This window comes from Colias eurytheme, chromosome 18, assembly GCF_061535395.1.
Source record: "Colias eurytheme isolate Ceu_HAF_F1 chromosome 18, ilColEury1 Martin Lab GWU primary, whole genome shotgun sequence".
Taxonomy (NCBI): Eukaryota; Metazoa; Arthropoda; class Insecta; order Lepidoptera; family Pieridae; genus Colias; species Colias eurytheme.
Genome location: NC_142997.1, coordinates 3,980,655 through 3,995,051, shown reverse-complemented (window position 1 = coordinate 3,995,051; position 14,397 = coordinate 3,980,655). Strand labels below are relative to the sequence as shown.

The 14,397-nt window shown below is 33.4% G+C and overlaps 3 protein-coding genes across 4 annotated transcripts in view; 2 read left to right on the top strand and 1 right to left on the bottom strand.

Annotated features, from left to right (window-relative positions):
* Pli (E3 ubiquitin-protein ligase pellino) overlaps positions 1-3,177 on the top strand; it is a 48,178-nt gene extending 45,001 nt beyond the window's left edge. Inside the window, exon 10 of the mRNA XM_090112261.1 lies at positions 169-3,177. The gene's annotated coding sequence lies outside the window, so the exon portion shown is untranslated. The remainder of the gene's footprint in view (positions 1-168) is intronic.
* On the bottom strand, positions 3,159-6,710 carry Wdr92 (dynein axonemal assembly factor 10). The gene is made up of 6 exons (XM_090112262.1): positions 6,252-6,710; positions 5,972-6,099; positions 5,613-5,830; positions 5,234-5,356; positions 4,063-4,175; positions 3,159-3,736 (listed from the first exon to the last, which is right to left on the bottom strand). The coding sequence occupies exons 1-6, from the start codon at positions 6,533-6,535 to the stop codon at positions 3,529-3,531; spliced, it is 1,074 nt and encodes a 357-aa protein (XP_089968388.1). The 5' UTR covers positions 6,536-6,710; the 3' UTR covers positions 3,159-3,528.
* Positions 6,711-7,262: 552 nt separating this feature from the next.
* On the top strand, positions 7,263-13,581 carry LOC149900545 (CXXC-type zinc finger protein 1-like). 2 transcript variants are annotated; one of them, XM_090112546.1, is made up of 10 exons: positions 7,263-7,418; positions 7,531-7,652; positions 7,790-7,953; positions 9,603-9,723; positions 9,946-10,053; positions 10,432-10,615; positions 11,160-11,357; positions 11,906-12,112; positions 12,591-12,838; positions 13,368-13,581. In XM_090112546.1, the coding sequence occupies exons 1-10, from the start codon at positions 7,392-7,394 to the stop codon at positions 13,468-13,470; spliced, it is 1,482 nt and encodes a 493-aa protein (XP_089968672.1). In that variant the 5' UTR covers positions 7,263-7,391; the 3' UTR covers positions 13,471-13,581. The 2 variants fall into 2 exon arrangements, with proteins under 2 accessions (XP_089968672.1, XP_089968671.1); XM_090112545.1 differs by having other exon boundaries at positions 10,429-10,615.
* Positions 13,582-14,397: the final 816 nt, after the last annotated feature.

The following is a 14,397-nucleotide window of genomic DNA, read 5'->3' as shown; positions in this document are numbered from 1 at the left end:
CACACACACACAAGCGCATAGAGGTACACCGTACATGACTAAATCACACACGCACGTATGGTACATACTTTTGCCACAGACACACCTCTACATACATACGCCCGAGCATATTATGTGCATGCACATATTGAAATACATAAATTAAAGTAATTTTATTTTAATTTGCAGATTCGCAGATGTGCGATACGAACGAATAATGAAGGAAACATCAATGTGTGACGAGACAGCGACGTAGTTCGGTGTAACTATATTTTGTTTCGGTTATGGGGCCCTCCGACTTTTGAGGGCACATTCATGACTGCGTTAGTTCACTAACAGCTAAATTTTGTACCAAATACCGATTCATGTATATGGAATCTCATTTGTTTACTAAATCCTATTTTGACGTTTATATGTATTCAAGTTTATTTTCATTCTCCCCATATACGCCGAAGGATGCTTTGGTAAATGAAGTAAGAAGTGTAACGAATAAAGTACAAACAATACTTGCCTTGTATTTAAAGCGCTTTGCGCCGTTTTCCCGTCGCATTCACCGATAAATGGTACAACATTGTAAATACCAAAAGCATCCCGTTATATCGATACACTTTTTAGTTTTATGAAGTTCGGATGAATATATTTTAGGGCCGATTTTTCAATGTTTGGATAAAACTTATCCGTCCATTAAAGTATTACACGATAATATTAAAATGTCACGTAAACTGTCAAATACGGGCAATTAGAATACGTTTTTAAAATGGTAGTTTTATACATTATTCGACGAATAAGTTTTATCCAAGCATTGAAAAATCGGCCCTAAATAGTATATTTTTTCATGTTAACACGGAACGATTTATGATGTTCCTAATTAGTGTATTTTTTTGTCCCCATATTGAATAATGTAGGTAATGATATCGGCGTGTTCGACTAACGAAATATTTATTTAAGAGTCAACGTTGTAAGATAAAATTTGATAATAAGATAATTTAAAGCTTTGTATATTGCTGTGAAGAATTTATAGGCGATCACATCATATACAATCAATGCTATAAAACTAATCGTGATTTTTTTTTCTTTTCAATGATAGTAATTGCAATCGATTATAATAGATATAGAGAAAAAAAATGGTATAATAATGAAATGTAAATATGACTGTTCATTTAATTTATGTTCGGTTTTCGTAATGTGGCTTCGTCGGTTTAAGTGATGTTAGTTTTAGAATCCTTTAGCATTTGTTTCCATTTAGTTTATGCGATAGTTTCAATACATATTGAACTATAATTTACTAGTTATAAAACAATAATAGTCAATCACATGCAAATACAAAAATATTGATTTACAAAAACATGGATTACACTATAAGACGCTTTTTAACAATTTCTAATCCGTGTTATTTCCATAGCTACTTTCATGTTTTTGTGAATAAAAATATATGTTTGTGCGTTAAAAATGTTTATTTTTGTGTCAGTGATTTAATTACAAATAATGATGAAATGGTCTATGATGTGAAATATGTATGTATAAGAATGTTTCCCATAAAGCGAAGGGAGTTCAAAAGAGGTTATATATTTTTATAATTAAAAAAGCAGCCTCGAATAAACATGCATTGTAATTTTGACAAATTCATAGCACTGTACTGTGATTATAATAATTATATTCTTTATCATACATGATTTTAATAATTTCTATCTATACAGGGTGTCCCACTGTCGGTATTCTAAGCTCAATGGAGGTTTAAGTTTTGCATACGCTGAGTACGTAAAAAATATATATAAGATTCCAGATGCATTTTTTTTTCAAATAGATGAATTCTAAAAACTCTTTGTGTACACCCCTAACAAGCAACCCGCCCAACTTTGCCACCCGCACGTGAGCTATCGTTTAAGATTATGTTTTCATAGACAAAATGCTCACATTAGCGTATCGTTATATATACCGGCTGTGCGAAGCTAGAGAAGAAAACATGAATTTTAAGGAAAAATTTGGCAAAAAAATTTTGGTGTCATTTTGTGGTTTAAGTATTTTTTACGTGATCAGTGTATGCAAAACTACAAGTCCCTTCCCGCTTAGTATACCGATAGTGGGACACTCTGTATTAGTACAGGTATAATTTCTCAATATGTGAGTTGAGAAATACCTACAATAATGCATTAGCAGTTCTCATTATTGTTAAACTTGAAGAATTGTGCCTACATCATTTTGAAATTTATAATTCTCTAATTAATTAATCTTTTATAATAATTTATTTGGATCTCAATTTCAGGTTTACAGTTTGATTTGCGTTAATACATGCCCTAGTTAAAAATTGTAAATTACTGTAAGTTTATAGAGGGTAGACGGTAAAAGTTTACAAAATTGGAAACAATTAGTTTTTGTACAATTTGAATCCACTAGCTGTAGTCGGCAGTTAATATAGAGATCATTCGGTAAGGCTTCATTTTTGGCCGTAATATAATCTGTATGGGTAGTCACTTATATAATTTTTTGTATTTTTCATGTTATAATATGTTAAAATCTGCAATGATGTAATTTTGTAAGGGATCGTAACTATCAGAGCAAACGGGACAATTAGCGTTAGCGGTTATTTATCTACACGTTGGGCGAAGAGATTGAAAACGTGGATATTTTGACAAGTTTTTTGAAAGAAACATCACTTTGATCACATTGAATCTCTTTGCTAGCTTATAGATAACGTGTCTTATACAATAACAATAATAATATGTTTAAAGCAAAAAGTGATAGTAACATTACATTGTACCTTAGTGTATTATATTGACCTTTCCTGAAGTTATAGAATATATTGTCATTAAATCTACCTTCAATTTAGTGTTCATTTAGCTTATAATGAAATACTTTGTCTGTTTTACGCTTCAATGTGTTAAAGATTTCCGTTTGAACATTTAGCATTATCAGTTAAGTGTGGGCTAAGTGTCACTTACGTATAAGTGTATCGGCTTGGATTATGAAATAATTAAAACTTAGTTGTATGTAATAATAATCCCAAGCTTTGGTCGCTTTACGGAAGAATAACAAGGCAAAGTTACAAGTAAACTCAGTATGGCTATTTGACCACGGCTTAACCCACGACAAACCAACTGCTCTGACGTTAGTCTAAAATAAGAACTGAATGCTAGCCTTAATTTTATTTATGATAAGTGCTAAGATACAATAAAACGCTCTTTTGAGTTAGAAAATTGACATGTTGTTTTATTTGCTTCAATAACAAAATACACACTCTGTGCTCTATTACAAAGCTCTATAGTTTATAATAATAAGTCATATAGCTTACATAATTAAACTGTAATTATAATTTAAGGAACATCTTAAAATGTACAAGCGACTCGAGTTTCGTGTATCTGTACCTACTTTAAAAGTAAGCATAAAAATAAACTTAAGTAATTCTCACAATTCGCATTTTAATTTAACAACAATATCCATTTTTTGTAGTCATTTTGCAATGCTATTTAGTGCATTCAAGACAAGGCCACTTAGGAAGACACATTTATATTTTTTTTACTTATCCATCTCAATTGTCAAATATAAAAAAAATTAATGTAAATTCAGCTTCGTAGTGACTAAAACCCTAACATACTGGTCATACGCCGTAGCTACAGCCAGACCGAAGTGATCCCTATTCCAATCCCAAGCGTTTATCGGCTGAGAGCTGATCACCATGCGTTGTAAGCGATTCAATTTACCGGGAACTCCGATAGCCACGCCTTGAGAATCGACGTGGTAGCGTTGCTCTGGATATTCACTAAAATATTATTAATATTAATAAATAAATGACGCAACTTCATTTGCTCTGAAAACATATTTTTTTTCTCGCTTCTGTAATATGTTTTATGTAGTTATCAAATGAAATATTAATATATTTAATAGTGACAAAATCAAATTTCTATAGCTCATGTCTTATTCTAATGTATTAAACTTACATTAGGTACTGTAAAGTTTCATCTAAATCTGTCCAGTAGTTTTTTCGTATGAGAATAGCAAACATACATCCATCCCTCCTCACAAACTTGCATTTATAACATTACGTTTATGTAGAATGACTTATAATATTTTGAAGTCAATACTTACTACTTCCACAATGAAACATGTCCATTACCAGCACAAGTAATAAACAAGTCACGATTTTGTGGTAAATGTCGAGCCACCCATATTGTACCACTCTTGATAGTATTATCTAGCACCTAGAAATTCATTTAATACTATTATTGCGAGTAAAAATAAAAAAAAAACTTAGTATATAGCCATGTTGAGGTTTTAGTTTGTTAAGCTTTTTTTAAAGATTTTTTCCTGATTAGATATATCTAATATAAAATTGAATAGCCAAATGTGTTGCAATTCGTAAAACTCGAGAAATGCTCGACTAATATGACTAATTTTTTAAATGTTTTTCTTGAGGAACAAGGAAGGTTCTTATGGAGAGTAAACACGAAAATGGGACAATAGAGCAGAACAATGACTGCTGGGGCACCTAATTAATTATAAATCTACCTTTTTTAGGGTTCCGTAGCCAAAATGGCAAAAACGGAACCCTTATAGTTTCGTCATGTCCGTCTGTCCGTCTGTCCGTCTGTCCGTCTGTCACAGCCGATTTACTCGGAAACTATAAGTACTACAGTGATGAAATTTGATGGGAATATGTGTTGTATGAACCGCTACAAAAATATGACACTAAATAGTAAAAAAAAGAATTGGGGGTGGGGCCCCCCATACATGTAACTGAGGGATGAAATTTTTTTTTTCGATGTACATACCCGTGTGGGGTATCAATGGAAAGGTCTTTTAAAATGATATAAAGTTTTCTAAAAAACATTTTTCTTAAAGTGAACGGTTTTTGAGATATCAGCTCTCAAAGTCGTAAAAAGTATGTCCCCCCCCCTCTATTTTTATAACTACGGGGTATAAAATTCTAAAAAAAATAGAGGTGATGCATGCTAATTAACTCTTTCAACGATTTTTGGTTTGATCAAAGTATCTCTTATAGTTTTTGAGATAGGTTGATTTAACTGTAATTTATTATATTTGCTGCTACGGAACCCTTTGTGCGCGAGCCCGACTCGCACTTGGCCGGTTTTATTTTATAGTGGGGAAATCTTCCAAAGATACCCACGGCCCCCGGGGAAGGAGCCATGGGTTATGTCGGATTCTTACCGACTAAAACCCCACTGTGTTCCGTCGAGCCGCTTTAATGACGGGGCCGCGGGTATTGGTTAATTCTTCCGCGACCCAATTATAAACCTACCTGTGCAAAACCTTTAGTAGGATTCTGTGTTCTAACATCAAACACATGAAACTTCCCTTCCAAGGTAGTTGCTACTAATTTGTTCATTGGAATGTCCTTACGATCAAATTCTGCACAGCATACCTTTAAAAAATTTCAATGACTGTGTTATACAATTATCTATTTCATTTTAATATCGACAGACAATTTGTAAAAATTAATAAATATTCTTATTAACATGCAAGTAAAAAGTAAATATTATTTGTTTAAAACTCAAAATTTAAATATTTTTTCATTCAACTAGATCTCTTTAGAAGCACTTTAAAATAGTTGAAATATATAATTTAATATTTGCATAGCATGCTTAATCAATTAACATAGGTCTTTACATAGAACTAACCCCATTTCTTAAATTGCATTCCCATCTCAAAGACATTGTGCGCAGGTCAAACATTTTCAAATCACCATTATCATAACCAGCCGTAACAATTCTTTCTGCATCATTGAATGAGTTACCAAATGCCACAGCCCAACAATCTCTTTTTGTCTCCCCTTTTGCTGGTTGCATGTTGGCAACTGGCTTACCCTTTTGCCGAGGATCCCAAACTTTGACAGTTCCTATTTAGAAAAAAAAAATTCATACTGTACCTTCTACTAATTACATTAACAGTAACAAACATACTAAAATGCAAAATTAATTTGATCATTCTACATAGATTAATTTAAATGTTGATACATAATATTATTGACATTTTTTACCATCTCGACTTCCAGTTACAATTTCAGGAGCTCCACAATTAACAATATTGCCACCAATGCCATCTATTGAATTAATTATATCTGAGTGTTCATTTGTTATGTATACTTGGCAAGTTTTTTCAAGATCCCTGTATAAAAATTAAATATATTATGTTAGTTTATGGATAAAAATGTGGTTGTTAGCTAGTAGCTACTTACAGAAGGTTAAGTATTAAAACAAAGCAAGTCCTATAGGAAATGTGACTTTAACTAATGAATTTGAAACAAATTAATATATTACCATATTTCTAAGGTACCCTTGAAGTCACCAGTAGCAAGCCGTCGTTCAACATCACTGCTAGCTCCAAACGTACAGCACTTATAAGAATTTGGACGTTCTATCTCCTTTACTTTCTTTATTTCACCAGATGTTATTTCAAATATTTCAATTGTACCACTTCCTTTAGGTAAAGATCCTATAACAACAAATTTCGCCGAACAAGGAATCCACTTGCAATCGAATAAGGAATGATCAAGATTATGTTCTATGTGAGTAATAATTTGAGGCGTATCTGGGTTCTCCATATTTTTGTATCTCGTAATCTATCGTGTAATCGAACAATTAAAAATTAAATATGAAACATGAAATAACCTAGCAATCACAAACAAATTCATCGTTGCTATGGAAACTGTATTAATTAGTATTAATGAATGACAGTTGAGTTGTCAATGAAAAATCAAAAAAAAGTCGAAAAAGTCTGTCTGGTGATCGTTGGGTAAATGGTAAATTTAATTTTATTAGGGAATATGGTGGGAATATGCACGGAATATGCATGAAACTCGAATTAGTCTCAAATATTTTTTTTAATTAACTTTATTACTTCTTAATGAAGCTCCTGTAAATATTTTTTGGTATAATTTAAAATTAATTGAGAAATTAATTTCTAAAAAGTCCTAAAAAAGTCAGGGAAATTCAAATATATAAAACGCGACACCATTGCAGCATTGGTCAGAGCAAACGCATGAACTATCATTGTGTCATAATATGTCAGTGGTGAAACAACCCATGGTAAACCTAAATTTTTTTTGTATGCAACAGCTTATGCCGAACGAAAAAGTCAACCAATTGATCCAGTTTTTCTCAGTATTTTTCCTAGGCTTTTATTAAAGTAGGCAGTTAGCCAAAGTTTTTATATTGATCGTTACGTGTATGGCGAATTTATTATAAAACTTAAATTTTAAACATCTGTATCATAATATTACTCTGTGTGTCATCTGTCATCTGTATGCAATGCATTGTGTCAAGTGTCAACTGACAGTATGGGACTTTCAACTTAGCACTCGTAAAATATTTGTGTTGTATTATATTCAATAAAAAGTTTAAAAATGTTTTATTCGTCAGAAACTATTTTGTAAATTAGTTCATTGCGTTGAATTCACGATGAGTGATAAAAAGTACAAAAAAAGTGTAAGCATTAGACATAATATTCTCTTTAATATTACTCGAGACCAAAGCTTTTGAGTGATGCATAGGGTATTTGCACAGTTACATTAATTTATAAAATGCTTTTAATTTACAGAAAGCTGATATAGCAAAACAGTTTGATCTACCAGAACGACAGTCGAAGATCACAACTTTACTCAACCAAGCTGGTCAGGCATATTGCATATGTCGTTCGTCAGACAGTTCTCGGTTTATGATGTGCGTATATTTGTCTTTTAAGATATTACATGAATATTCAAACATAGAAACAATAATGTTGATTGAGGTGTATTCATATGTAAAATTTATAATCATACTTGTAAAAAATGTTTACTATAAATATAATTTTGTTTTAGAGCATGTGATGCTTGCGAGGAATGGTATCACGGAGATTGCATAAATATCTCAGAAAGAGAGGCAAAGTACATAAAGAATTATTTCTGTGATCGTTGTCGGGAAGAAGATCCAAGCTTAAAAACAAGGTTTAGACCACAAAAGAGGGAAAATGAAGGTGATTCTGGTAAGTAGAATTTTCTCAATAAAAAAGGTGACATTCACAATATTTGAAATTATAATTTTCTCACTACTTTTTTATATTAAAGTTATTGAAAGTGTTTTGGTTCTAATTAGGGATGTAACGATACATGATTTTGCCGATACGATACCGATACCGATATTTGTAGTAATGTATCGGCGATACCGATACCGATACCGATATCGATGGCTTGGTAGAAAAATAAATAGTGAATTATGCATAAAAAGTTACCAACATTTAACAGAGACAACTGTTAATCGTATTCTTTTAAATAAAAATGCCAAATCAAAAAACAACAAAACCATTTATTTTAGTATTACTATTTTACGAAGTCAGTTAAACGCCGACTTACACACAAGAGTAGGAGATAGACACTGTTATGGCACAAGGAACAGAAATAGAATTGAAATGCCATTTTTCCGATTAGCTAAAGTTAAAAATTCATTTATGGGTCAAGGTATACGCTTTTACAATAGAATTCCTCATAATATTAAAGAGTTTAGTAGTTCTAAAAACTTATATAAAAAATGTACTAGTTCAGAGAGCGTACTACAGTATTCAGGAATATATGGACGATAAAAACCCATGGAGGGTTGTCGCGAAAAAACCACAGGACAGTTCTTTGGCATGTTATTATAATATATTATGATGTTACATATGTATTTTGTAAAATTGTAAAACTGACATGATTTAAAAGAGCAACTATGGAGTTTCATGCCGGTTCTTCTCCGTAGATACTGCTTTCCGAATCGGTGGTAAATTTTAAAATATGTAATGACGTTTCAAAAGTGCTTCTATAAGAAGTCTAATTGAATGAATAAATGTTTGAGTTTGAGTTTGTAAACTTTAAGTAATACACATACAATCAGTACCTAATAAAAGTTTACTATTGGTAGAGTTTTTTTAGAAAACAAAGTGCGCACGCGCGGGCGGCCTCCCGCATCGTTCATTGGGCGCGGGTTTTTGATTTATTTGATATCAAAAAAATTGGTTGTTTGTAAAGTAGGTTTACGATCGAGATGTTTACGTGATAACATAATGCAGTGGCAGCGCTCGAGATGAAACGGGAGATAGGTCCGTCTCTCTCTCGTTATACCTGCGATCGCGCTCGTGAGGTTTTGGTGTGACACAAGTTTATGAACATGTCACCCGACTAAAACGATTTTAAAAACGTTGTCACGTTAAAAATTAAAAAAAAATCAAAATTATTTATTTCTTTCCTTTACATAAACAAATTTGTGATTGGAACACTCCTAGTAAGCAAATAAAATGCTTGTGTCAGAAGGTTCCGCTCTTCCTTAACACTATTACAGAAACAGAAATAAAACAATATGAATGAATACAATGCAAAAACATAAAAGAAAAGAAAGAATTTAATAAAAAAAATATCGGTATCGGTTGATTTATTATCGGCGATACCGATATATCGGCTTGCCGATATATCGGCCGATATATCGGTATCCGTATCGGTATCGTTACATCCCTAGTTCTAATAAATAATATATACTTACTACTTACTGCTATTATTAAAGTAATACTGCTATTTACAATAAAATGTTTCAATAACGTACCAAAAAAGCCTTATTACATTAAGCCATATACCTATCTATTATGTAAGAAAATATTGTTCAAAGGTCGAGATGACAGAAAGAAGAAGAAAGAGAAAGAACATTCAGAAAATAAATCGTCCAAGAGACCAGCTAAGGATGGGTGCGGGGATTGCGCTGGCTGCTTACAAGTCACTGATTGTGGACAGTAAGTATTCATCCGTGTACAAGTGATTTAGATTTCTATAAATATTTTTGTCATTAATATGTAGCGAATAAGTCATTTTATTTAGTTAAGATTAAGTGGCCTTCTGACAATTCTTAAAAAAAAATTGTATATCTCTATTATCATATTGTGATAATTGTTTATAGATCTATGAAAATTTTTAACGTTTAATTGATTTTAATAATGATTTGTATTATTTTATAGTTGTGACGCATGTGAAGACATGTACAAATATGGTGGGAACAATAAACTGAAATTGAAATGCAAACAGAGATTATGTGTGAAGAACAAGAAGAGTTTGAGAGTGTCCAGGTATGATTTTTGATAATTATTTTGTATGTGAAAAAATTTATTTATAATTTTGTAATGTAAGCATATTATGTAGCATGTTTAAATTTTCTAAATTTTTTTGTTTGACATGAAGCGCAGCTTAGTTTGAAGTTGAAAGCTTTTTTTCATTAATATAGTGTAACTTTGATATTGTGTATTTACTATTAGAACGAAGTTCCTTATCGTGCGTTGCGAAGAGGGGCTGGACGGAAGACCAAAGTTGTAAGAACACTGTTTGCTATAGTTGTAAACCATGCGGCTTGCTCGTGTTTTTCTATCCCTTGACACCTCCCAACTTGTAGCTACATAATGGTACTAATTAATGAGTGAAAACCTTAAGTGATGTTTCACCCACAGCAGCAACCGCACGAAGAAGAAGCACCACGAGCGGGAGCCGTACGAGCCGGAGGAGTCGATAGCGCACCTGCAGACGGCGGCGCCGCGCCAGTGCCACGGGCCGCAGTGCACGCGCGCCGCGAACTTCGCCAGCAAGTACTGCTCCACGCAGTGCGGCATGCGCCTCGCCACCGCCAGGATATACCAGGTTCTCACCTGGTATGGGGTCTCCCCCACCGTGCCAGTCGATAGAACTTACTTGTGTTATATTAATTACTAGCCGTGCGGTTTTACCCGCAGTGCTCCACTCCTGTTGGTCTTAGCGTGATGATATATAGCCTGTAGCCTTCCTCGATAAATGGGCTATCTAACACTAAAAGAACTTTTCAAATCGAACCAGTAGTTCCTGAGATTAGCGCGTTCAAACAAACAAACTCTTCAGCTTTATAATATTAGAATAGATTAATGCAATGCGGTCTTGGACTAATTCGTGCTGATGCATAGCCGACTTTCTACTCCAAATATAATTTGATTCAATATTTTTATAAATTTTTAAAGAATAGAAAATAATCGAGCACGAGGCGGGATTCGAACCCGCGTCTTCCGCCAGTGGCACCGCCAGTTCCCTCAATGTCAGAAAACGCAGGTTCGAATCCCGCCTCGTGATCGAATTTTTATATTCTTTAAAAAAAAAATATTTATAAAGTATTTGAATGCTATAAAGTTAAAAAAAAACAATATTTTTCCAACAGGTGCTACCGCAGCGTATCCAAGAGTGGTCGCTGTCGACCTGCGTAGCGGAGCAGCACAACCGCAAAGCGCTTGAAGTGGTCCGCAGCGGGCTGGCCAAAGCGCAGGCAGCGCTGAGGGCGCTGGATAAACAGCACACGGAGCTAGATGCGCTGCTGGAGCGAGCCAAGCACGCTACTATACAGCATAGTGAGGAAAAGGTACATGATCCAGAATTTATTTATTTATTTAATATAGTTGTACGAAAAAACCTTACAACTACTTAGAAAAAGACAGAGCGCTGCTTATTTGGCAGCCTTATAACTAGACATCTTTTCCAGGCAACTACGGTAATAGTAATAATTGTCGTAGATTGTGGGTAGTTGTAAAAAATTAAAGATACTAGAATTGTGGGGTCATTGTTTACTGTAATAATTATTTTCATTTTATATTGTCATAAGACAATAATCTATATTATGAAAATATATGGAAGGTATTAAAACCTATAGAATACCTATAGAATACACATTTCGTGTGCCCCGCCGTTTTACCCGCAGAGCTCCGCTCCTGTTGGTCTTAGTGAAGATATATAGCCTATAGCCTTCCTCGATAAATGGGCTATCGCTGAAAGAATTTTTCAAATCGGACCAGTAGTTTTTGAGATCAGCGTGTTCAAACAAGCAAACAAACTCTTCAGCTTTATAATATTAGTATAGATTTAGTACACTTAAACACATTTAGTGTTTTTTTCTTAACCTTTTTTTTACAGGAAGCGGACGACGAAACATCCATGTACTGTATAACATGCGGGCACGAGATCCACTCTCGGACTGCGGTGAAACATATGGAGAAGTGCTTTATAAAGTACGAGGCTCAGGCGTCGTTCGGGAGCCGACATCGCACAAGGATAGATGGACAGAGCATGTTCTGTGACTATTATAATAGCGCTAATGGGACATACTGCAAGCGGTTGAGGGTAAGATTATGATACAATACAAGTCTTTATTGTTTAGTATATATAGCATTCTATACCTTAAAAAATTTTCATCTTCATTGTTACTAAAACATACATGATTGCATATTTTTTTTTAGTGTAGATTGCGGGTAGTTGTAAAAAATTTAAATTTACGTTGAGGCGATTGTAAAGATGTGCTACAGAGCACGTAGCACCTGTCTTCGTCTAAAATGAATTATTTTGTCAAAATGAGGTTTTGTAAATTTTCATACAATTTTTGCATATCAAATAATGCTTCGTAGTTATATTATGGTGAATTTAATGTGGACTGTCTAGTAATTACGCAGAAATAATTATTAGTTAACTGTTTGGTGTTAATTATTATGTTAATGTCATTGTTTTTGTGTATTTTATTATTTTGTGTCAATCGTAGCTCCGTCTATAAACATTTTTTGGTCCTTCAAGCCGTTTCCATCTATAATTTATATTTTTTTATCAGGTTATGTGTCCCGAGCACTTCAAAGACCCGAAAGTGAGCGACACGGATGTATGCGGTTGTCCCCTAGTGAAGAATGTGTTTGAGTTAACCGGCGAGTTTTGTAGGGCGCCAAAGAAATCCTGCTTGAAGCATTACCAATGGGAGAAATTGCGCAGGGCTGAAATTGATATGGAGAGGGTCAGGCAGTGGCTTAGGATAGATGAACTAGTGGAACAAGAGAGGAGTATACGGCTGGCTATGGCTTCCAGGCAAGTAGAGACGAGAAAGATCTTTAATTAATTGGGTAGATTTAGTAAATGAAGTTTATTGGGAACAGGGGAAACAACTCCAAATTATCTTTTAAACTCCAATTTTTTTTGTCCATTTCACAATTAAGTGAAATATTTTTTTTATGTACAAAATTTTCGTTCGCAATTTCGAAGAAAAATGTATCAATTAAAGGAGATTTTGTAAACTATTATCTTTAGATCAGTAAGAATGAGACAAGCTTTCATTGTTTATAATTGTCGTCCAAAATTAACAAATTCTACTTTTTCCAAATAATAATTTAAAATTATTTTGAATTCTAATATAACTTCCCTCCCAAGATAATATTCAATGTCTTTAAAATATTCAAATTGGTAAACAAATTACTTTTCGTGCTTCGTCTATAAAATTAAGATCATTAATTATCCGACTTCAAAAAAAGAGGATGTTTTCCATTCGTCTGGTATATTTTTTATGTATGTACACCGATTTCATGAGAATTTTATTTAATACTTTTTTATTTATTTACAGAGCTGGAGTATTAGGTCTGATGCTGCATTCAACATACAACCACGAAGTTATGGAGAGAATCACGAAGGCAAACGAGAACGGAAAACTTAAAGAAGCTTCCTGACGTCGACAAAAAACAGCTCTTAAACAAGCTGATAAACAAACAGCTCATAATGCAGCTGATAAACATGATGCTTTATAATTGTGTATAAGTAATAAATATATTTGATTCGAATCCGTATTTTTATTCCTTTTTTATCCGCATTGTACCTTTTTGTTTAGGCCTTACCGAAATGTATATTTCGTTAGATAGAAAGCTAAATTTGAGAAATGTACTAATAATGACAATATTTTATAGTAAATCAGTAAAATCCTATCCTATCCTATCCTACTATCCAAATACTACTGAACTGATTACAATGAAATTTAGCACACATATAGAGGGTAACTTGGATTAACACATAGGATAGGTTTTATCCCGGAAATCCCAAAGGAGCGGGAACTATGCGGGTTTTTCTTGGAATACGCGCGGGGAAAGCTAGTGAGGAATAGATTACAAAAAAATAGTATGACAAATAAATCTCATACAATAACAATTCCAATAGCAGTTCAATTTATAGTGCTATCCTTATAATATTATATCTGAAATAATAATGGGGTGGACAGAGCGTAAGTTATCGAATTAACTTCGGCTTGCTTCGGTTTCGTTTAATCAAAATCATATTATCGCTTTAGCGTCGCTTAGGCAGAAAATCACCGTGACGCCCGACATTTAATTCATTATCCTCCTTTAGATACATAAAATAAGTTTATTTTTATTATGTTTAAATAGTATTACACGATTTAAACTCGTGCCTGACGCTTCTAAGGCAGAAGTCCTGCATTAAATTTAGATTTAAGTGACATGACGGATTGAAAAAGTACTACAAATGGCTCTCAAAAATAAATAAATATTTCAGGACATTTTCACACACGGCACGATCTGATCCCATACCTACTAAGCTTACGCTTGTTTTATAGAAACCCTTAGAGCATTAAACCATTAATGCCT

Bases quoted from the DNA above. Each gene is read 5' to 3' on its own strand.
- Wdr92 (XM_090112262.1), bottom strand. From the start codon at position 6,535: ATGGAGAACCCAGATACGCCTCAAATTATTACTCACATAGAACATAAT. The intron at 6,100-6,251 runs GTAATATATTAA...ATTTTTATACAG, and splicing joins AAGGGTACCTTAGAAATATG to GGATCTTGAAAAAACTTGCC. The intron at 3,737-4,062 runs GTAAGTATTGAC...ATAATATTTTAG, and splicing joins CATGTTTCATTGTGGAAGTA to TGAATATCCAGAGCAACGCT.
- LOC149900545 (XM_090112545.1), top strand. From the start codon at position 7,392: ATGAGTGATAAAAAGTACAAAAAAAGT. The intron at 7,419-7,530 runs GTAAGCATTAGA...TTTAATTTACAG, and splicing joins ATAAAAAGTACAAAAAAAGT to AAAGCTGATATAGCAAAACA. The intron at 11,358-11,905 runs GTACATGATCCA...TTTTTTTTACAG, and splicing joins TACAGCATAGTGAGGAAAAG to GAAGCGGACGACGAAACATC.